The following is a 25,034-nucleotide window of genomic DNA, read 5'->3' as shown; positions in this document are numbered from 1 at the left end:
AGTGTCTGGCAGATAAATGGCGTGTTAGAAGTACAAATACATTGACATAAGCCTTACCATTGACTTATTGACTTGAGGGACCAAGTAGTTTCCACATTAGTAAAGATGAAAATGTATGGCTGGATTTCGTGCAGGCTTTCATTCTTTTTTGACATGACAGAAGCTAGTCAAAGAGCCATGCACAATATTAACCCAAACAGTGCATAGCGATCACTCTTGCGCTGTTTGATGTCATCCTCATGGGTTTAAAATCATGGATTTCATTTTTGAACATTCCTCTAACTCTTAAGACAGGTGATGCTATTATTTATACCAAGAATACATTTTTAATTCTTGTTATATCCACATGTATACAGGTTAGGCGTTACATATATCTGATTATTTTAGTGTATATATACTAAAAAAAGGTATTTTCTGTGGTGTATATGAGCCTTGGAATAATCTTGTGTACAGATTGAAGACTTTATATGTGTATACATGTATATATTGTCTCTACAGAATAAAGATAAATATGAAGAATTGTACATGTGTAGCTGTTATTCATTACTGTGGGCTGTAGTAGCACAGAATTGTCATTGGTTTTAGATCAAGTACAGACATTGAGAATACAGGATACCCAGTTTGTCGCCCAACAAAGATCGATGTCATACTAACAGGTGCCTCTGTCTCAGTATACAGAAAACAGCCAGCCTAGTACTTTGCCTAATTGTTTATTTGTTAGTTTAGTGTTAATGCCATACTCAAGTCATTAATGATCGATTGTATTTCCATTATGGCATGGGGCCTGATTTGGTGGCCTAAGGGTGACCATGTCTGCCTCAAAGTCGAGAGATCCTGGGATCAAACCCGGGTTAGGTCATACCAAAGACTTTAAAAAATGGTACTTGATATTGTCTCACTTAGTGTTCCGGACTGAGAGGTTAGAGCAAGGAAACAGGACTTGTTGACCCAGTGTCATTACAATGTGATTGGGTGAGGTGTCATGTTTGGTGTCTTCGGCATGATACATCAGTGGCAGCAGCACTTTGGCGGCATGACTTGCCCTGCCACAAGAGGAAACAATGTAAGTACACGTAATTAGTGACTGCTCGTCGGAAAATTTTGTACCACATTAAACCCCAAGCATACATACGTATATTATGGCATGGCATTGTCCATCTGTGAACTTTGTGTATCAACACTTTGTTCACAGAAATTGAGGTGCTTCTGTATTTACCACTAGCTCAGAAAGCGATAGTTTCAAATTTGGACTCCTATTGCAGAAGGTAAAAAATGTCTTCTTATACCATGTGACCTGCAAGAAATGATAGGCATCTAATTTTGATTACATTTACATGGGTATCTGAAGTTTTATAAGTTTAGACGAATGATGAAGAAAGTTGAGAAACAAGTTTGTGAACAAGTTCCTGAAGGAAAGCGGAGTCATTTGTGTATCCAGAACATCGTGGGACAGGTGATTGCTAAATTAATGTCCACAAAAGATGACCAACAGTGTTCACAAGTTACATGATTCAGAAAGACTATTTTTACATTTAGCAACAAAAGAGTGACCTTGTCACTCCCCTATTGAATATGGATCCATAATAGCAAAAGTATTAGCACTGTGCCCCTTTGTGATGTTTGGTTTTCTAGATGGCTATATCTACAAAACTACATCGCAAACTTCATTGCTTATGTGTCTACATGTACCACTGTCCCGGAAGCATATTGAAAATGAATCTTGACTTATGTCCCTTGGCATGTCTCTTGACAAGAACACCCGATAGGTCAACCGCCCAAATGTCGCAGCAAGTTAGTTTTCAACTATCTGAGCCAGATAGGGCCTCTGTTCGCTCATAATTGCCAATCTTCTGGCTGGAAGGAGGGTCTATGATAGGCAATTGGCTTGTTTAACAGAACAGTGAAAACACAAAACATGGCTGTATTAAAGGTCTTGGTTTATTTTGTATAAAAATACAGCGAGTTCCATGTGTTTTTTATGAAGCTTTGTGGACGTTTGTGTGCTCTCTGTTACACTATTAAAACAGCCTTAATAGCATAATAACCCCCAGCATACATGTACTTAGACAGACTGGAACTTAAATTGGGCTCACCAGCCCTCTGAAAAGGAAGACAAATCAAGGAGAAAAAGGGTAGTAACTGCTGGGATTGCAATGCCCTCTGCCTACTTAAATAAGTTATTGCCTAGTATTTCAATAACAATTCAATGATCATGAATCACTTGATATTGTTATTCAGGTAAGCAGAGGGCATGGCTGTCCCATCAGTTATAAGATTTGCTTCCCCCTGCAGATGGCTGGTTAGCCCCATTTAGACATCCCAGAAACCTTGAACAAAGTTCACTGAAGCTAAACTTATGTCTACAATCCTGATAGCAATAGTTATCACACGTGTACACCATCACCTGTGCAGCATGAAATGGGGTGCTGGCAGCCCAGATTGTGAAGATGAGGCTCAGCATGAATTTTGTCTTACTTTTATAAAAAGAGCAATAAAACGTGTTCAACATTTAACACTTGTTAGCAAATTAAAACTTGAACATTTGTCTGATTTCCTGAACATTCGATCTTTACACTACAGATGATGAAGAATGCAATTAAACACAGCGTTTGATCAAACATCCTCCTGTCATGTCTACTGCATATCGAAAACTTTTACACCTCCCACTACAAGGAGGATGAAGTTGCAGCAATTCATTTTGTCCTTAACTGCCATTTTTCAGTGATGACCCAAATTAATCCATACTAAATTAGCTTGTTAACCACTACGCCTAGATCTTCCTCATGCATACAACTGTGTACATAAAACCAGTATGGTGGTCTTCAACCATTTACATTTGTATACAAATCAATCATAATCATGATACAGGAAATTTCGGAAATAAATACAGTTGAAAATGCATATACTATTTAATAGCAACAAATAACTACTAACCCTGCAGCTGAAAACACAGTAGTGCTTATATCTAAACATGTATCCGGGTACAATCATCACCAGCTCCTCTATATAAACCATACATAAATGTACAAGTTCATCAGGCAGCTAAGTCTCCATATATATATTTGTATATACACAGTAATAAAATTTACAAAAAAAGATACGGAAGCAGATGTATTAGCTGGGGCACTTATATGACATTTTCTGGCCAAATCCTGTTGGTGATACTGCAGGAAACAGTATGTGATCGTCCTAAACCTATAAAACCTTAAAAATTTACATGGTACAACGTGGTAATGGAGAACTTCCCTTTGCCTGAAATTCGAGTGCTGAAGTGTCGGTATACCAAGATCTGATTGCACAAAGCTATCATAGACTAAACAAGTTGATTAAATAGCAATACATTTTATATTCGATTTTCAGTCATACTACTGCTCTTCAGCAATTCATTTAGGTTATCAGCCCAAACTCAACTGCTTTTAAATTAATCTAGGCAACATTTGCATATCTACCCTTTGAACAGGTCTGAAAGACTCCAGAAGCATGTTTTTCTAATGTGAACATGTTCCATTTGCATTTATTTCAATGAAAAAAACTAACCAGACACAAATCAGTAAATATGAGATCTCAGAAATATTATCAACTTTTAACTCATGAAATTTCTTTCACTAATTTGAAAAGCTAAAACCCCCAAAACATAGCATGCCGTATATCAGAGATTGGCAGAAAAGGGTGAGGTCATGATTATGGAGAGTTGAGACAAGCCTTGATTACTTTATAAATTGGTTCAAGGTTACTATTAGTGTTAGAAATAAGGCTATTGTCTGGAGAGTCAGCTTGTAATGGTGCTGGGTTTAGTGGGCTATGTCCCACTGACGCACAGTGCTATCCTGAGCCACGGACACCACTGTGTTATCCGTTATCCAGGCCACACGGGTTATGTTACTCTGTAGGTGAGCACCTGTAGCAGAAAACAAAATACTCAAACATTCGTAGTTGTGACATGGAGATGAATGAAGTATAAAGGCAAACACAGTCCTTGCCAGCTAATAGCTTCATACTCCTAAGTCTCTTTCTGGAATGAGCACTGGAATAAGAATACCAACAACCAAGCTAATTCTACTTATAACTAAGACATTGGGTCACGTTAAAGTGTAGCACGTGTAGCAGGACAATGGACACAGCTCCAACGCATCTCATCCTCATTATACAATGTATTGGATTGACTGTATTGCAAACACTTAATTCTTGAGAGAGACGCACAATAATATTGTAGATACATGTATTACACTTAAGGTTCAGCAAAATCTAGCAGTATTTCTCCATTTTGCACTCTGCCAAATTATACTGAAATACATAATTCAGATCCAGTTTACAGGATACTTTCACTGTTGTTTAATTCAAGCATATGTTGAACTACAAACATGCCTTAATATGCCTTGAAACAAGAAGTGATATGCCACAGGGGGATGTCAACATGTTGCTATGATACTGTAACCTTAGAAACCTCATATTCTGTCAAAATTACACTCTGACGCTTGGCACTGAGGAATGTAGACTGCATGCAGAGTATTGGACTTACTTCTAATGACATATGGAGAGGCCATCTTGCTCATGTTCCACACTATAATGTTAGTGTCCAGACTGCCAGTGACTAGATGGGCCGAGTCAGAGGTCCAGGCCACACTGTTGATGCGAGCCGTGTGATGAGTGCCCTGGTAAAATTGCTACAAAACACAGATTTGTGTAAATATACATGTGCAATATTAAGGATATATTCAAACAAGCCAATTCTCTTTCCTGTTTACTCTCACCAATGCAATTGCTGTAAGTTCAAGTCCAGCTCATGCTAGCTTCCTCTCCGGCCATACATAGGAAGGCTGGCCACCGTTATATAAGTGACATATTTTTGAGTACCCATATGGCATAAAACATTAATCAAATAAATAAATAAATATCTTGTTTGACTCCAAGTTAACTTGTTACCAAAGATATATCTGAGTGAACATACAAGAAAATACACAGATATAATTTTAGAAAGTCTATAATTTATATCCTACACTAAATATGCAGAAGTATACAAGGAGCAAGGCAGTTTTCAAACTTGATTTGAGCGGCATGAATTTCCCCTAAAATTTAGGCAAAATCAGGCAATTTAAAGCATGGAAACCAACTTGATTCAACTAGTGCATGGCTACCAACTTAAATCAGTTATTGCATGGATACCAGCTTGCAGCAGTTATAACACAGATACAAACCAACTTGAAGCAGTTATTGCATAGATACCAGCTTGCAGCAGTTATAGCATGGATACAACTTTAGCAGTTATTGCATGGATACCAACTTGAAGCAGTTATTGTATGGATAAAGCTTGAAGCAGTTATTGCATGGATACAACTTAAGCAGTTATTGCATGGATACCAACTCGAAGCAGTTATTGCATGGATACCAACTTGAAGCAGTTACTGCATGGATACAACTTAAGCAGTTATTGCATAGATACCAACTTGAAGCAGTTATTGCATGGATACAAACTTGAAGCAGTTATTGAATGGATACCAACTTGAAGCAGTTATTGCATGGATACCAACTTGAAGCAGTTATTGCATGGATACCAGCTTGCAGCAGTTATAGTATGGATACCAACTCAAAGCAGTTATTGCATGACCAGTATATTCTTGCGCTGCTTTTCCCAAATACCGAAATGCCTAACATTACATACATAATGTCAGACACAGGTGATGCTGAAACAAGGCTGCCTGTTTCTTCGTCTACCTCTACCCTCAGGCAAGCAAGTTCTTATTTACCTCATAGGAAGGCATCTTGAAGACAGTGAGGCGTCTGTTGGTATCACAGCTAGCCAGGTAAGCACCGTCAGGTGAATACTTCAGATCGGTTATCTGACCTCCCATCTTCAACTCCACGTCAGTTTTCTCCACCAGGGTGTTGTTGTTCAACTCATACACATGGATAGCCATATCCTAAAAGTGTAACAAAACAAATACCATTTACCTGTGGAACATACAAACTGAGCTTGATCATGAAGGTGTTCTTCAGACATTTGAACTAGGTCACTTCAAGTGAAAACGGGAAATGTTTCAAGCTGCTATAATTTGGGACCTGTCATTATGCTTTGTCCTTACGAATACCATGTCCAAACAATCTATGTATAACTGTAATACTCCTGAGGTAGAGCAAAGTTGAAAATATTCAATTAATCAATGCCATGCATGTAGTGCTCCCTGACAAATAAAGCCTCCACAACGTCACCTCCTCCAAAGATATGTTGAGACACTAACACAGGTGTAGGTACATCCCTCTAACCACTTACTCTAACACACGTGTAGGTACATCCCCCTTTCACTTACTCTCTGACCCCTCTCTTCTGTCTGGGTGTGCTGAGATGTGAGATGCTAACACACGTGTAGGTACGTCCCCCTTTTCACTTACTCTCTGCCCCCTCTCTTCTGTCTGGGTGTGCTGAGATGTGAGATGCTAACAGACGTGTAGGTATGTCCCCCTTTTCACTTACTCTCTGACCTCTCTCTTCTGTCTGGGTGTGCTGAGATGTGAGATGCTAACACACGTGTAGGTACATCCCCCTTTTCACTTACTCTCTGACCCCTCTCTTCTGTCTGGGTGTGCTGAGATGTGAGATGCTAACACACGTGTAGGTACGTCCCCCTTTTCACTTACCCTCTGACCCCTCTGTTCTCTCTGGTTGGGCTGAGATGTGAGACACTAACACAGGTGTAGGTATATTTCCCTAACCACTTACCCTCTGACCCATCTATTCTGTCTGGGTGTGCTGAGATGTGAGACACTAACACAAGTGTAGGTACATCCCCCTAACCACTTACCCTCTGACCCCTCAGTTCTGTCTGGTGGGCTGAGATGTGAGACACTAACACAGGTGTAGGTACATCCCCCTAACCACTTACCCTCTGACCCCTCTGTTCTGTCTGGGTGTGCTGAGATGTGAGTCACTAACACAGGTGTAGGTACACCCCCCTAACCACTTACCCTCTGACCCCTCTGTTCTGTCTGGGTGTGCTGAGATGTGAAACACTAACACAGATGTAGATATATCTCCCATTTCACTTAACCTATGACCCCTCTGTTCTGTCTGGGTGGGGTGGGCTGAGATGTGAGACACTAACAACAGGTGTAGGTACATCCCCCTTTTCACTTACCTTCTGACCACCCCCTACTACCACTTCTGTCTTGCCAGGGTGAATCGCCACACTGGATGGCTCATAAGGCACCTTTTGGGTAAACACCTTCCTTTTGTTTTGGAAAACTACAACCTGATAAAACAAAATAGATAAAACAAAATAGAAACCAGCACAAAAAGAACCCACAACGCTGAACTGTTTCTGATGATGTACAGGTGAAACAGAACTACCACACAAAGACAAATTTACAGAATAACCACAAGTTCCCACCAGAGTGCATTATTATTTACTAAATGATTTGGCAATTAGGTACTTAACATGTCCACAGAAAAACCAACAAAGAAAGCACTATGAAAGTTGTCACCTAAGATGAGCTAAGTTACAGTAATATTGACTGTTTCTGACCACATTTCATCCCCATTAATCTTCAAAGTGTTTTGATCAACTTTTAATCTGGAATGCTGAAGACACCCTGAGATGCGCCATGTTAAAGCAACTGGAAACATGATGTCCCATTAGAAGGCATATCAGGGTTAGGGTAACGTACTTGGAAAATGGTACGTTCTTGGGTTATAACTCATGCATGATTGATCCAAACTGATAATATGATGGCACTTTCAATTTTCTCAATTTGTGCAAGTAGTTACACAAAGGGAATCATATAATTAAAAGGATACATGAAATTCTTTGGTTTCATTTCTTAATGTGCAGATTATCCTTTGTAATAACATAACAGTACAGACAACTTTTTCAACTTTCACTTTTGGGGGTAAAAATGGCTTCAAAGTACAGTTTTCTTAAGGCCCAGTTGGTCAGTCCGGAAATTAAGTGCATGCAGCAGTGACGTCAACAATGATCCCTGTTTAAAATGAACTTTGTGGGGGACAGACCAAATGGGGGCAGGTGTAGGAGTGCGGAGGGGGCGCTAAGCTGGCCCGAAGAAGCCATCAGGTATGCGTGTTCAGGTCATCTTGCCCACACTGTGGCGACACAGTTCACGGGGCTCACAGAGTTCCACGATAACATAATTTCTGAAGAAATCTGACTGTGGATGGAAAATATGCATAATACAGAGGGGTAATTAACAGGTATAAAAATACTACCAAAATGACATTTTTTTAACAAAAATGCCAGGGGATAATTTTCTTCATTTGGTAAAGAAACATAATCTTTGTTTTATATGGTTCCTTTCCATGTATACTTTAAATATTCAGAGAAACCAGCAGAAGCTGGATTGAAACATGAAACCTCACTGGTCATGAGCCAACTGGCTGAGAGTGATGCTTCAGCTGAAAGATCCAGTCCCAGTCCTTAATCAAACTGATATATTACATATCACACTGTCAAAACTGACCTCACTGATACATGCAACCACAGCCAGCCCACCTTCTGCTGCTGCTACGGCCTTTGGCTGAGAGTCCAGTTTCACCTGGTCAGTTCTAGGAGAAAAAAAAGAACACGCATATATAGCTTATATAATAATCCAACGCTCATAAATGAATAATTTACACCAGCAGGATTTTCAAAGCTAGCAATGTCACCGCATGAATATCATGAAATGACAGTAGCACACAGGACAGGTCTCAGTTTTTGTCTTGGGTCTCAGTTTTTGTTTTGGGCCTCAGTTTTTGTCTTGGGTCTCAGTTTTTGTTTTGGGTCTCAGTTTTTGTTTTGGGTCTCAGTTTTTGTGTCTTGGGTCTCAGTTTTATTTCTTTATTGATTTGATAGATGTTTTACTCCATACTCAAAAATATTTCATTTAAAAGGCATGGTGGGAGGAAATCGGACAGAGCTCGCGGGAAACACACCATCATTCACAGGTTGCTGGCAGCCCTTCCCATAGCCGCAGAGGAACCTAGGATGAGCTGAACTTGAACCTTATGACTGTTTTGGTGAGAGGCTGTTGTGGTGATGCTAACCCCCTTGGCCATGGAGGTCCCTTTATTATCAATAAAAATCACACTCTCAAGACCAGTGTATTAAATCTGACATTCTGGCTTTGTGTTTATTTCAATGAGTCCAGATTGGGTTGGGCAGCAGCAGTAACTACATCCATGTGTTTATGTACATGATCAAATGTATTAATGAAGAATTGATGTATTTCCATTAATATCTAGCACATTAAAACCTTCTTACCCGTATTCTTTGGTATCAACCTGCGTGAAGCGAATTGTGTCGTCCATGGAGACAGTGATGAGAACCCCGTCTGAGATGACCATATCCTGTACCTGGTTACTGTGACCTTTGCCCTTTATGCTCTCACACTCTCCGGTCACTGGGTCCCAGTAATGTGGGAATGTTAAGGAGAATGACAAAGCAGATCTTTGACATGTAGACATGAACCTTGGGAAGAGTTCACCTGATTTACAGTGTCAATTCTAGATGGAAATATAGAGAATGGAAAGTACCAATCAAGGTAAAGGTTCTCACTACATGATCACCCCTAGGCACTTGCCCTTCTACAGAACGCTTCTAGAATTCGTTCAACTAGTCTGTAGGCAATCACTGATATAATCTTGAAAACCTTGCAAAAAACAAAAAAAAAAAAAAAAAAACACCAGTCACAATAAAATATGATACAACAGCTTATTCACATTACTTGTGGCAAACACTGAGAGGCTGATTGGTAATACAATGTAGCCTACAGTGGCATGCGGTCTGCAGCCAGGTGGTGCCCTATGCTGTCTCACTAATACATAGTATTTGGGCATTTGAATGAAATGTCCAAGGATATTGATGAGAGCATCACTGCTGGCAGTGTAGATGGTTGACTTGTCCTCTGGGATACACATGGCTGTGATAGGCTTGCTGTGACCCTGTAAACACGCAATCCTCCTTAGTCATCCTCCTTTAGTCATACACACATACTTGTACATATATGTTCAGTTTATCTCTATGTCAATGGTGAATGAACTTTTACAAGCAAGTCTATAACACATGGCACTATTTGCATCACATATGTACTTGAGAAATTACTGTAATTCTTCAACCTTTTGGCATGTTTGCAAGCTTGTTAATTCAAGCATATTCTGAAGGCTTTAATCTGTGTTAAGCAATAAAACTTTTGTGAAGAATGGAAATAGAAGAATAGAAATATAAGTGTGCATAAACTGCACTGAAATTTGCTCTTTCATGCGAGAAAAAGTTGAGGAACTAGGGTATATAACATGTGATACAGTTTGCATCACATATATACTTTTTAACTAAAATTAGGTAAATATTATCTGATTATCTTATATTATCAGTAAAAAAATCATTTTTTTAAGCCTAAGATGGAAAAGAAAGGTAAGATGACATCAATTTTAATTGTATTTTTACAGGCAGGATAAATCTTTTCCCCAATGTCGTTAGAGGGTATAAAAATGAAAAAAAAAATATTAATCTTATTTGTGGTAAATGTTTACTGTCTTGGCCATTTTTCCTGTTGATAATATATTTTCATGGGAAAGCTTTGAGAAAGTTGTACCCTGACTTACCTTGATGACTCTGAGGGGCTTTGAGGGGTTGTTCCTGTCCAGGTAGTTGATCTGACCATTCAGTGACACAGTCAGCATGTACTCCCCCTGCCACAAGCACCCCAGCTGCTGATACTCCAGATCTGTGCCCATTGGAAAAACCCTGCACAAGAAAAAAGAATTCAGCATACAGCATGGAAATTATATTTCATTAACCGATTGGTGTACTCAAAAATATTTTATCTTATGACAGCGGTCAGCATTAGAGTGAGAAGAAAACCTTGACAATCCACAAATAGCATGCAGACGTGGATAGAAATTGGCAAACCCCCACATAATACACATGAATAGAATCGTTGGTGAAAGTGTTAAACCCTACACTGATTTATTAATTTGCTTTATATGTGTTTAAAGGGTACATGAAAAGGTACTATAAAACAAAAAGAGTATTTAAGAAACATAAAGAAAGAAAAATATGAAGAAAAAAATGACAAAAAAACTCACTTTTGCAATACATTTTATACTTCTTAATAACCCATCTATTTCATGCATATTTTCTTTCAATGGTTGGGAATGTATTTATTTATATGGTTGGTGTTTTATGTCGTACTCAAGAATATTTCACTTATATGATGGCGGCCTGCATTATGGTGGGTGGAACAAAGGCAGAGCCCGGGGGAAAGCCACAACCATCCACAGGTTGCTGGCAGACCTTCCCACTTATGGCCCGAGAAGAAGAGGCCTTGGGTTGGACTTGAACTCACAGCGACCGCATTGGTGAGAGAATGCTGGGTTTCACACTGCGCTAGCGCGCTAACCAACTGAGCCACGGAGGCCCTAGTTGGGAATTCAAGCAAATGCTTCATCGATGAGCACACAGGAAACAGGGAACAAGCTTAACACCCTTGATTCAGAAATCTGTCCCTTCATACTTACACAACGCATTCCCCTGAGGCCACATCAAAGATCTTGGCAGATTTGTCACCTGAGGCTGTCAGCACCTGGCTGCTGTCTGGGCTGAAACTCACCTGGTAGTGAAACAAACACAATCATAAGCAAGAAATATGTGAATACAAAAACTGTATTAACCATAATATCACTTTTAGTTTAAGGACAACAGGACACAGTTCATTATTTATCTATTTAATTATTGTTTAACACCACATTCACGAATTGTTCACTTTTCTGTTCTGGACCGGGTTTGATCCTGCACTTCAGGTTTCCAGGAATTCAAATAAACACACATTAAGTGTCAATCAGGTTGAATCGTTAGTAATAAAGCGAAGGTGTCACTGGAGTGTGGTTTTTGTCACCCTGGTTCATCAATAAAAGTGCATTTTTAGAGGCAAGTAAATGTCACAAAATATTATTTTTGACGGTGAAAATCAATAAAATATTACCCCATGCTCCAAGAAAACCTCAAAACACTTTTCTAAAATAAAAAGAACTCTCAGGGTCAGGTAAAATGGGCTAATTAGTCATGGACGAAATTTATGATCATCAAGGGTAGGTCAGTTAAATGATTTACCAGCTACTATATTACACATGGTATTTCCTCAAGCTATAACACTTCAACAAACTTTGCAATGTACATGAGAACAACTCACAAAAAACAAAAACTCACACTGAACAGTTCTTATCTATACTTATATATACATTTGAAAGGGTAAAATGTGCATATTGAGGTCAATATGAGTTCTATCGGTGTATATACTCACAGCATATATGCCTCCTTTATGTGCCGGACTGCCCAGTTCCCCAACACGTTCTCCACTCTTCCCATCATACACAAAAGCCTGAAATAAACGGCACACATTAAAGGGAGTGCAAGTTGTACAGAGCACTGGTTTGATTGTACAGAGCACTGGTTTTGATTGTACAGAGCACTGGTTTTGATTGTACAGAGCACTGGTTTGATTGTACAGGCATAATGGTCTCATCAGAAACAGCTGTATATATGGTAGTTTATACATTCTGTACATAAATAAATCACACGTTATTAATGAATACCTAAATATCTAGATATCTTATACCCTTGGAAATATTGCAAAAGATTATAGGATATCAAGTACACTTCACCAATGACACCATCAGCAGTGATGGGAAAACAAGTATTTAGATGTCATGATATTTGGCATGGATTACTTGACTGTACATGTTCACTATAAAGACAGGGTATCACCTAATCCATGTCAATTATCGTCAAACGTACTTGGTTGAAACCTATAATTCTTATGATAATAATTATAATAATGACCCAGGAGTCTCTCACCAATGCGGTCGCTGTGAGTTCAAGTCCAGCTCATGCTGGCTTCCTCTTCGACCGTAAGTGGGAAGGTCTGACAGCAACCTGCGGATGGTCATGGGTTTCTCCCGGGCTCTGCCCGGTTTCCACCCACCATAATGCTGACCGCCGTCATGTAAGTGAAATATTCTTGGGTACGGCGTAAAACACCAATCAAATAAATAAATAACTAAATACAATTCTTGACATTCAGTTTGAAATGAACAGGCGACCAAATCTGGTCAATCAATCTGGATCAAGCTGAACTCAACCATAAATGCTCTTCATACTTAAAATATGATCTCCCATCAATGAATTGGTAAAATCTGGTCCATATTTACTTTCCTCCTTTCCTCAGTCTAAGTAACTTTTACAGCAACAAAATGTTACAGCTTAAGATGGTATCGTCATTATACACATCAAACGCGGGCCTTCCTGGCCACTTGACTGCAAATGTATTTAATGACACTATTGCAGCTTGCACATAAACTCTGACATGTGGTAAGATAATACTTGACATCAGGCAACAACCTGGTTGACCCTTATTCAACAGGAAGGACGCCTCTTTGCTGACAGCCAGGTTGCCAGCTTATGGAGGATAGCCCTTTTCTGACAGAGGTTGGACTTTTTGCTGACACCGAGGTTGACCCTTTTCCTACATAGGACAGTCCTGTTCTGACACAGAGTTTGACCTTTTTACTCACTGCGAGGCTGACCACTTTCTTACAGAAGATAACCCTTTTCTCACAGAGAGGGGAACCAGTTTAACAGGAAAGTCTCTGAGAAATGTAATTATGATTTTAAATCCATCAAAACAAAAGATTTACTACCCTAACTGATCTCCAGCCAGTCCCCTAGTAACGCTCAGCAGGTGACGTCAAAGAGGCCAACACAAGACTAGCTAGTCTATATAAGCTGGGAATTCGTATCAAAACGATGTCACTTTTGAGCTGAATTCTAGCTACACAGAAGCAAATATACTGCAAACATCAATTTTACCCCATAGTGTGCGACGCTGAAGTTCTGATTTATGACACTGACTTCTCTGGCCCGACTTCAGAATGCGAGTTTTGAGACACTGAATTTTGATCTTTGTCCAGACATTTCCAACAAAGCAATACATACTGGTAAGCTATAGCTTTATCCTGTGTTATACTGTGTATCTACATTTCATTTCATCAGATTTAATATTTCCTATTCTTTCCTTCTGTCCTCTTCACAATAAATATCATTCTATTCCCCAAGTGGATTCACTTCAAAAATTTGTTTGTGGGAAGTAATATTCCTGCATTTAACCAAGGCAATACTGAAAAAAAATCTTACATTTGTTAGAAGCTCACTCATTGGTCCAGAAGAGACACAGCTAGTGGGAAATGGCGAATCTCTAACAGCTAGGAAAGGTTGGACTTGTATGATATCATTCGGTAGAAACTACCGAGTGTTGGCGGAAAAAAATGTATAAACCCAGCCTCATTATCTAGCTATTTTAATGCCATATTACTCAAATTACAGTACTTTTGACTAATATTTTTTTTACGCTCAATTTAACAATGTATACAGGGGTAGCTAATTATGAATAAATAACCAATCTAGACACTAATCTTTTAATGACATCCAGGGGAACTTTTTTCTTACAGATGGTAACCCTTTTCTGACTGAGTGGCTTTGTTACCCCTTTTCTGACAGAGTGGCTTTAATACCATTTTCTGACAGCAATGCCGAACCCTTCCTCACAGTTTGATCACCCTTTTCTAACAGCCTAACTGACATTTGGGCTTCCTCCATATAGAGAGTTACAGCTATACACTTACATGTACACACTCACCTTGCCATCTGAGCCACCTGAGATGATCTTCTCTCCGTCAGGGGAGTATCTCACACAGTTGACAAACGCTGTGTGATCCTGTAGGTAACAACGTTTGACCCAGTCACACAATGAACAGGTAGTCATAAGTCATGCAAATCAGTATGCCTCAAAGAGAATAACTCAGTAAACATGCAACAACAACTAATGATCAGCGGTCAGGTAATGAATAATGGACCCTTTGGTCACAGATACTGGTTTGGGATCGGACGAGACTGCTGTTATTTTTTTTTTTGGCAATCATTGTATTAAAGCAATGAAATAATCTGATGAAACCATACTGAAAATTATCTGGAAAATTCATGCTTTATTTATTTAACTGGTGTTTCACACCATACTCGAGAATATTTCACTTATTCGATGACCACTAGCATTAAAGTGGGAGAAACCCGGTAGAGCCCCAGGGAAACTCTCAACCATCTGCAGGTTGCTGCCAGACTTGTGTTTGTTTCTTTTTATTTAACATTCTGGCATATTGAGGGATATCTTACAGCTGAAGTCTTACCGACATGGAATGTTTATATTTGAAGGGTGGCCCCTCGTAAAAGCAGAGTCTGAAGTCTTCACTGGCAGTGACAGTTCGGTACGGCCTAGTGGGTTTATAGTCCACAGAGTTAATGAGCTTTGAGTGACCCTCCATTGATCCCACAGACGACCCTGTGTCCCACAAGAACACACTGGCATATCTGAAAACAAAACACCTCAATGTACATCCGCGTACAATACCAGGGCAATACCCAGAGCCATTTTACTTCCTGAACATATTCAAGCTCCAAAATGTTTGCACGCTAAACTAATCAAGCGGTATTAAATTAGACAAAAAAACATGTTTTTATGTTTACACAAATTTCACAGACTTAGCAGCTTTAACAAAGCATCCCTTTGAGCTAGATTATATAAAAAAAAATTTTCAAGATCACAATGTTATCTTCGAAATTTATGATCAGAACCTTCAATTTTTTTCTCTGAATACCATACCACCTATCATACGTACATGTATGCTCTTTTTACAGTGCCTAATTTAGAAACAACACAATTATATACTGGCTAATTCATAATTAGAAGATTAATATGCAAGTTTTTGAACTACGTCATTATGAAAACACAGCAATCTCACAGTAATAATTGTGTCGCAGCTTGAAGTGAAAGACAGCACCTGACTAATGTTTATGTCCACTGAAAAATGTCCATTCAAAGTATCTTAAACCGGCATTGAACATTTTTATACATTTTTTGCAACTCAGTAAAAGTTTAGTGAAATCCTGTCACAGCTTCAGCGCATCTCCATTATCGCCAGCATGGTGATGTCACGTTTGTTCTAGCTCTCTAACGTTGAAGGTATTTCCTGTGTAAGAGTCTAAGCAACAGGCTAGGGCAGATTAAAGTCATGGACCAAGTGATAAATAGCTTTCTCAGAATTGCATATAGAAGGATATTTCTTCCACTGTTTGAACTGTTCATACGATAGACCTACTATATCGTCTACACAGTTTACGAGTAGCCCGCAGAAGCACTGCTGGGGTATTACTGGTTTTGGTTATAGCCTCTGGAGGGGTAGTGCTGGTACCGTTAATTCTGACCCCTATTAAATGCTTAGAGAGTTACTATAGGATTGTTGTATGTTGTACAACTGGATTCATGCTCAATCCTGACATAAATGGAAATAAATCTAAGCACCACTGAGACTAATCTAGACATGTGACTGTCGCTGGATTTTATGCTTTAATTTTGTTGTCTTGGCTTCTAAGATGACAGCTGGGCTGACCTAGTTATCTCGGATGTCAGAGAAAGTACCTGGGCTTAAACATGGCGTTTCCGTGACTTTATTTTATAAAAGAAAATTTAAAAAAAAACATCCCTTGTATGTGAGAAAGACAAAGGACAAAATTTAAATTCTTCAGTTCAACTAAATTCAGAGAAAAAAAATTGCATCATACGATGTAATTAATTTTAAGCATTGTCTGATGAGATGCAGTCTTCTCATTCTCATAAACCTCCGGCATCCCTAAAAAAGTTTTTCACTGACTTGGATATTCGTTATTTTGCAACTGTATGCTGACTAAACGCTAATATGAACGACAAAAAATGTATCTGCATACAAAGCTACTGATAACTTTTTGTCAGAAGGAGTATGGTACTCCCGACCTCGAAAGAGAGAGAGTACGTTACTTCTGACTTTCCAAGTAAGTGATACTGCAGAACGTACTCTTTTTCAAATACTCCATGCTTCACTATTTTGGGTCACCAGTAATAACTGGAATTATTTCAGCTCTTCAGTTACAGGAATAAATTTGAATGAAGTTAATACATTTATGTCGCATCAACCTGTGTGAGGTTCACTTCAACAACCCACTCACTGGTAATTTTATTCTGCACTTTTCATTCCTTATGCTTTGATAGCAGAGGATGCAGCATTATTTTTTTCTATGGTAACCTGCCTGATGCAGCCGGTAAATTTTCTTTTACCTGTCTAAACATTTCTTGGCCCGTACAAACTTGTTGACAACTGCCATCTTTGGATCAAAAGAGGATAAAACGGTTACTGATATAGGCTAAATTCAAATTTAGAATTAACATTAGACAAGAAGAATTTATTATTTTGTGCTTTAATTTTTGGAAGAAAATAGTATAAATATAAAGTGTTTCTGTGCATATCTTGCTCGCTGTTCTGGTGATATTTTTTATTCCACTGCATTAGCTTCCCTCTTCACGAAATCATAGGTACGTGTATGTCAGGAACTGGGGAATCGAAAGCAGACAATTGGAAGCGATGTTAGGATAATTTTATGCAATACAGAAGCAGAAACTGCAGTATAGTAACCAAAAATACAATTTTAACCCTTTGCTACATCTTCTTCGTGGCAGACACTCACAAATACAAATGTCAAGGTAGGCATTCTCCATGGCTGTGGGTGGTGGCAGATGAGCTTTTGCTGTAGTCTAGAAAGTGTAAAAACTAACACATAGTGGAAAACGTCCAGCGCATGATTCGCTGTGGAGATTTACTCTTGATTTTGACAGGACTGTCCGGTTTAAATCTCACATGTACGCTTGCTTTCAGGAACTTAGGCTTACACAAAAATCTTCGGCCGTATACAGTATGCCCCGTTTTAATAAGTGATCATCTAATTTTTTAAGCGTATTTATGCCTGAATGCCCCTTATCTGTGGCACTGGTATAATTTGAACAGCGTGTCTACGTAGGCCAAAGGTCTACTGGGGAGATGAATGTGGTTTGGGTCTGAGGCGGTAGGCAAATGACACTGACCTGTCCCACAAAAACTGTGAAATGGCCATTTGGCTACACGTAAATAAATCATTGTAAACAATCTCAAAATCATGGTTTATGTAGTAGTTCTGTGATATTATGTCACTTCATGGAGTGAATGGGTAAAGGCTACGACACAGCTTAGGTCACGCAGTCTGATAGCAACGTGTTCTCAAGATGGCTGCCTCGAGCAGTAGGCCCCTATTGTCATTTTGTGCCACATGTTATTCCGTGAAATCTCATTAAGACAACAAAGTATGATATTTTTTAGAAAGCTTGACTATCCTCCTTTCAACTGAAGTATATTTTCGCCAGGCGCTGTTTTGCTCTTTAACTCTCCGGGTCTGCTTTCCTACAGTATCTGCAGTATTTGTTTCAGATAAACCTAACATAGACTTTGATTATTTTTGACACCCAAACCCACACAAGAACATATAATTCCAAATAATAATCTAATCATGTTTCATTAGTTTTCTATATTCTGCATACCTGCTGCAGTTAAAATTGCCTCAAAGCAATGTGGTCAGTAAGTAAAGGACAGTCACACCCTTGTTGTAACAGCTCATATAACTGCATATTACATGAACATATACGTCAATGTGTCTATGCAAATTAACAAGGAAAAACATCACAGAGGTTACGACTCACTTTTCCCTGCCATCTCCCACGACAGCGATACGCTTGCTGTCAGGTGACCAGGCTATGTCCCGGATAGACCCGCCCAAGGGCTGGTACTCATACTTCAGTAAGTGGGTCCTCTGTGTTGTGTCCCAGATACGAATCTTCCCACGAGAATCTGACAATGAATACTTTCTGAGATCAACATCCTCATCAAGTACAATGTAAATAAATGTAATGTTTCTGTGGACATGATAGATTAATGTCATTTAAACCAGCTGATCGGGTCCCACTTCACAAACTTCAGTTTCTTGTGCCTTATTATCTCCTGTAAATCGAGTCATCTTATGGTGCTAAAAGCCACATGTACATGTACAGATGTCCTGTACAAAATACATCTGCCCACGGATCCTTGAGTCAGAAATGAATGCAATGTTTCAGATTTGAACCCATTACCAATAATAAATAATACTTAAAAATAACACAAAATAAATAATAATTAACACATGGAAAATGATCAGTGTTTTTCAACTTCAGATCGCAGTAATGTCCCGTTGTTCACAGCTAGTTTTACATCATGTTAGAAAAGTGTTCATTAATTATAGTCATACAAAGTATATTAAAGACTTTAATAAACAAACTGAGAAACAGACGCTCCACAACTTTTATGTTTTATTACTGGCTAAAAATTGTGTTACATACTGTGGCTGACCTCAACTGAAGTCCTTGATTAAGTTGCTCATTTTGATTTATTCTGACAGTTTTACTGATTGTTGGAAAGGCATTTGGCACTTTTTTTTATGGAAGGATGATCTTCTCCCAGGGAAAGAAAAGCAAATTCAGCACCAAAACTAATATTAATAACCTTTATGTCTTCCTCTAAAATTGCTTTTTGGTCAAATTTTAGGTCAAATGCATGTACATGTATAGTAGTCACATGATAGTAGAAGAGAAAGAACACACTTTGATTAGTGTTCCCCAGGTGCAGGGGTAAATGTTCTAAAATAGCTCATGGTAGGATTTGCAGATTGTTTTTTTTTTTCTTTGGGGGGGAGGGGGGGGGGCTTGGGGAGGTCTTTAGCTGAAGCCACAGGACTTTAAACGACTACATTTGGCCTATGTCAGCTTCATGTAAACTGGATTACTTACATGTACCAATCACACAGTTGCCCGTGTACATGTATTTTGGTCTGGACCATTAATACATATTAGTTCCTTACAGTGTAACTAGATTCAGTGTATGGCTACAGCCAGAGTCAACCTGTTTCCTGCTATCTAGCAGCAATAAATAACAGTGCTATTGTGAGAGCTAACATTTTCTCAGGGTACAAAGAACATACACTTGTAGGCATCTATTTTAGGAAACATGCAAACTGTCATGTTTTACTTGTGCAAAATAAAGTAGAAACAGGGACATGTAATCACAGGATAAGATATATCTATCATCAGACTCACCACCCAGTTGTGTTAGTTAAAATTTGAAGGACAGTTTCTATTCGCTTACAACAGAATAATAGTTAACTTAATGGTCATGATACAACATATTGTATTATATACCATAATAAACGTTACTCAGGTGCCCAAATCCATTATTACTCAGGTCAGTCCATCAAACATTACTGAGGTATCACATCAACCATTATTCAGGTCAACACAACAACCATTACTAGTGTCATCACACCAAACGTTACTCAGGTCATCACACCAAACATTACTCTGGTCTTCACATTACCCCAGCCATCACATTAAACAGTAGTTGCGTTATCTTAATTAAATTACTCAGGTCATTACATCAAACATTACTCAGGTCATAACATCAAACATGACCCAGATCATCACATTAAACATGACCCAGATCATCACATCAAACATTACTCAGGTCATCACATCACACATTACCTAGTTCATCGGATCAAACATTGGTAAGGTCATCACATCCACTAGTACTCAGGTCATCGCGTTAAACATAATTTGGGTCATCACATCAACCAGTACTCAGGTCATCACCTCAAACATTACCCACATAATCAAATCTGACATTACTCTTTCATCGCTTCAAACATTGCCCGGGTCAAAAGATCAATTATTACTCAAGTTAGCACATCAAACATTACTCAGGTCATCACACTGAACATTACGCAGATCATAACCTCAAAACATTACCTACATCATCAAATCAAATCAGACAATACTCCAGTTATCGTTTCAAACATTACAATCAATTATTACTTAGTTTATCACAACAAACATTACTAAGCTGATCAATTCAAACATTACCACAGTCAAAACATAAATTATTACTCTGGTCATTACATCAAACATTACTAAGCTGATCACATCAAACATTCCTAAGGTCATCAAATTCAATATTCCTCAGGTCATCACAACAAACATTCCTCAGGTCATCACAACAAACATTCCTCAGGTCATCACAACAAACATTCCTCAGGTCATCACAACAAACATTCCTCAGGTTATCACAACAAACATTCCTCAGGTCATCACAACAAACATTCCTCAGGTCATCACAACAAACATTTCTCAGGTCATCACAACAAACATTCCTCAGGTCATCACAACAAACATTCCTCAGGTCATCACAACAAACATTCCTCAGGTCATCACAACAAACATTTCTCAGGTCATCACAACAAACATTTCTCAGGTAATCCTTTAACCATTACTCACACAACAACATCAAATATTTTACACAATATACTTAATATGTCTAACATCACATTTAATGCCAAAGTCAATCTCAGGTCACATTTAATGCCAAAGGTAAACTTAGGTCACATTTACCAGCAAAGGTAATCTCAGGTCACATTTAATGCCAAAGGTAATCTCAGGTCACTTTTAAACCCCAATGTAATCTCAACAGCCACTATTCCTCTAACATCACACATTTCAGTACACCTACTCACCTCCAGATGCTATATAGAACCCACTGGGTGCATATTTAGCCACTAAGACCTGGACAGGGTGTTGAGTGTAGACATCACTAATCGCTGGGTTCTGGGGAGAAACAATGCATAACATAATTCAGTCTGGGACAGATATCATAAAGAAATAACTCTTGCTAGCTAAGTGAATTCACGTAGGGCTAAAGATACAGGGCTAACTGCAAAGAAAATGAGACCGGATTTTGATGAGTATTCATACGAATACATTTATTTATTATTTGATCTTTATATTTTCTACTCTTACATTATTAACATTTACATGTGACAGACTTTCACAAATTGTAAGCCACAGACACATGACAGAAGAATCCAGCAGTTATCAATAATGGATACACCCAAATGTACATTAGACTCAGTACATGGGAATCTCTTACAAGGGGTGCCAAAGGCCTGTTCTAAGGGCAAAGAAAACACTAAAATGAAGTATCAAATGATACACCATTAAAAACTGTCCAGGAAAATGGCTGGATTTATATTTTAACAATTTGTTTAATCTAGTAAAATGCATTGGAATATTATATTCTATGGTGGCCTTTTCTGACCACAATAAGACCAGTGGCGTCACATAAGGTCTTTGCTACTTAACACTCATTATACTCTTACATTTCATCACTCAAAATACATGTAGATCTATGAATGCATTCGCTGATTTGACCTTGAGCATAGATCATGTGACGCAACTGGTACCTTGTGGGTCACAACAAACCACCACAGAATCTGATCTTTTAACAATTTTACTCACAAAAAAACCCCAAACAAACAAAACAATAAATGCAATTTGAAATACATCTGATATATACTTCATTTTAGAGGGGACACTGCCACTGTAAACTGTGCTAACCAGAATTGTTCATGTCCAATAAGACCATGACCTCAGTAAGCTGATAATATTATTCAGATAAAACAGAAGAGAATGAATACATGATAACCCAATGTAAATGAATAAAAGAGAAACTCTTGCATGTGGACATCACATAAATCCTATGAATGAATGATTACGGCCTAATGCCAAGTCAGCCATATTTCATCCATACTATGGCAATCTTATGAATGAACCTGTGATATAAACAATATTTAAGTGCTTTGTAAACTGTGCTGAACTCCAATAGACCTGCTTTGTATAGTATAACATACACATGTAGTGCCTACCTCAATATCTCGGATATAGACACTGTTTCCATTTGTATACAGGTAGTTTTTATTTTTCGGATCAGGGGAGATAACTATCGCTCTTCCACGCTCTGTTCGTGGTAAGGCAGCAAATATGCATTCTGCAAAGAAAAGAAAAGCACAAGTGTCTGTTAAATTCTGCCTCAATTCAGATGACTTACATGCAAGTTCTTTAACATGTTGAACAATGAATAAAGATCGTGTCCATCTTCAACAATGAAGCTCAATGCACTGGACTGACATAGACCTCGGCCTGTTTCCTTCCGGTAACTTCATGGGGTACAGTTCACCAGTTTCCTCTATCCTGACATCTTAAAGAGTCATATAAGTAAATGTGCTTGGCAGAGTGCTTAGCATGCTAGGGCAGCACTATGACTCAGGAACTTCTTCCCAATGCAGTCACTGTGAGTTCAAACCCACCTCATGTTGGCTTCCTTACCTGTCATATGCGGGAAAGTCTCTCAGCAAACTGTAGATGGCCATGGGATTCCCCCAGGCTCTCTCTGGATTCCTCCCACCAACAGTACCAGTACATAAACTTGGAAATTTTGGGGTTTTGTGGTCATCAGAAACTTTTAAACACTAGGTGACCTTCATATGAAGGCTCTCCGTGTTCTCCATTCATTTAAAGGAATACGGATGTCGATTCTGATCTGTGAAAGATCTAGTCATGTCTAGGTAATGTCTAGCCTAAGCTGAATTTTAGGTTTGGCAGATTTACTCAAGCGTGACCAAGGCTGCATGGTTTATCCCAGAAAACCCTACAGCCATTAGCCAATCAGGGTCAATACTGTAAATACAGGATTTATTCCTTTAAATCCTGCCTCCTTTTGTCTAACTATAGGTACAAATGGGCCTGCTGTCGGACCTACCAATCCTTTCACTCAACTAACAGCATGTAATTTGACTAACTGATACAGTAACGCGACCAACACCAGACTGTAATTACATAGCAAAAATAAATGCAGAAAAGCTCTCAATTAAAACAGGTAATTAAAGGCACATTCAGGGTACACTGAACCGGGTGAGTGAAGGGAACAGTTCAATAAAGTTAACTCTGAATGGGATAATCATTCAACTTGAACGTAAATAAACACCTTATTACATCAACCAATGCTCTTCCGAGGATCAACAAGGCCAGGTAAGCTGGCTCAGAATGTGCGTAATCCGGCAGCTTTTCCGATAAGCTGGGCGCACGATAGAACTAAGCTAAATGATAATAACAAATGTTTCCAGCTCTACACCATATATCAGCTCATATATAAATATATATATACATATATATATCACCGCTGAAACAACAACAACATCAGCAGTAGCATCCCAGACAGACTCATACACAGTGCTTAGCTCCTTGTACAAATGAGTAACGAGAGTTCAGCGAGAGACTCAGAAAAAAGGGAGGTTCCGGAGGAAAGTTGGGGTATATGTGAAGATATACATACTTGGCACGATTTCGGTGTCTCCCATCTTTGCAGCTGGTCAGTCTGAAGCGCCGAAACGATAAGAAGAGCTGAAGCCACCCAAAAGCCCTTATTTGTTCAGTAAACTTAATTTGTTGATAGAGTTTGCCGGCAAATCCTAAACGCGGAAGTGAGTAAGTTGCTTGATGCAGAGCGCATGTCACTTGCCCGCAGGTTGCCAAATATGGAGATAGTCAAGCCACTGATGATACCGCCCAGCTGTTTTGTTATTCTGTCTTTGTTTTCATATTTGCCCATATATGACATGAGGTTATTTTTGCCTTTCTTGAATCGATGTCACCATTTGTTGTTCACTATTTATTTATAGCTGCCACGCATTCAGTTTAAAATCAAAAGACAAAAATCAAAAGGTAGCAGTGTTTAAAAAGTGAACAGGTGAACTGAGTAACAGGTACATCGTATAAAGGCCCGTATTTATTGTATAGAAAAGGGGAACAAAGTAATACACTACAGTGACATGGATGTAATTCTTTTTGTGACAAAACCTTAGTTTTTGTGCATATTATTATTTTTTTCTGAAATGCCATTTACTTTGGTAATATACGAATGCAATATAGCTAAAAGTTTAAATTTGGCATTTTAGCTAAACAATAAACATATATAAATAATAAGAGAAATAATAAAAGTTAGCAAATATATTTAAAAAATAAAAAAAGTAAAATAAACCCTAAAACATAATTTATAAAAAGTTTTTTCTCGCATCATGCATTGGTTGATTCTGTGTGACATTTTTTCAATATCTTATTTTTAAATTACCTTTAAATGCATGCTTTCTTATTGCGCCTCTAATTTCAATAATACATGCCATATTAAGTGT

At 38.6% G+C, this 25,034-nt stretch overlaps 1 protein-coding gene across 1 annotated transcript; it reads right to left on the bottom strand.

Annotated features, from left to right (window-relative positions):
* Positions 1–1,920: 1,920 nt before the first annotated feature.
* On the bottom strand, positions 1,921–24,336 carry LOC135466283 (WD repeat-containing protein 1-like). The gene is made up of 16 exons (XM_064743698.1): positions 24,179–24,336; positions 22,713–22,834; positions 21,525–21,615; positions 18,631–18,778; positions 15,221–15,401; positions 14,677–14,754; positions 12,286–12,363; positions 11,504–11,595; positions 10,589–10,730; positions 9,847–9,928; positions 9,249–9,402; positions 8,467–8,551; positions 7,131–7,244; positions 5,745–5,918; positions 4,520–4,664; positions 1,921–3,898 (listed from the first exon to the last, which is right to left on the bottom strand). The coding sequence occupies exons 1-16, from the start codon at positions 24,201–24,203 to the stop codon at positions 3,792–3,794; spliced, it is 1,818 nt and encodes a 605-aa protein (XP_064599768.1). The 5' UTR covers positions 24,204–24,336; the 3' UTR covers positions 1,921–3,791.
* Between the last annotated feature and the right edge of the window lie 698 nt (positions 24,337–25,034).

Source organism: Liolophura sinensis, chromosome 6 (assembly GCF_032854445.1).
Source record: "Liolophura sinensis isolate JHLJ2023 chromosome 6, CUHK_Ljap_v2, whole genome shotgun sequence".
Classification (NCBI taxonomy): Eukaryota; Metazoa; Mollusca; class Polyplacophora; order Chitonida; family Chitonidae; genus Liolophura; species Liolophura sinensis.
This window is presented reverse-complemented; position numbering and strand designations above follow the sequence as displayed.

Coding starts and splice junctions, on each gene's coding strand:
- LOC135466283 (XM_064743698.1), bottom strand. CDS start 24,203: ATGGGAGACACCGAAATCGTGCCAA. Junction 15,402..18,630: donor GTGGGAGATGGCAGGGAAAA/GTGAGTCGTAAC, acceptor TTTTGTTTTCAG/ATATGCCAGTGTGTTCTTGT. Junction 4,665..5,744: donor TCAAGATGCCTTCCTATGAG/GTAAATAAGAAC, acceptor TGTGTTTTGTAG/CAATTTTACCAGGGCACTCA.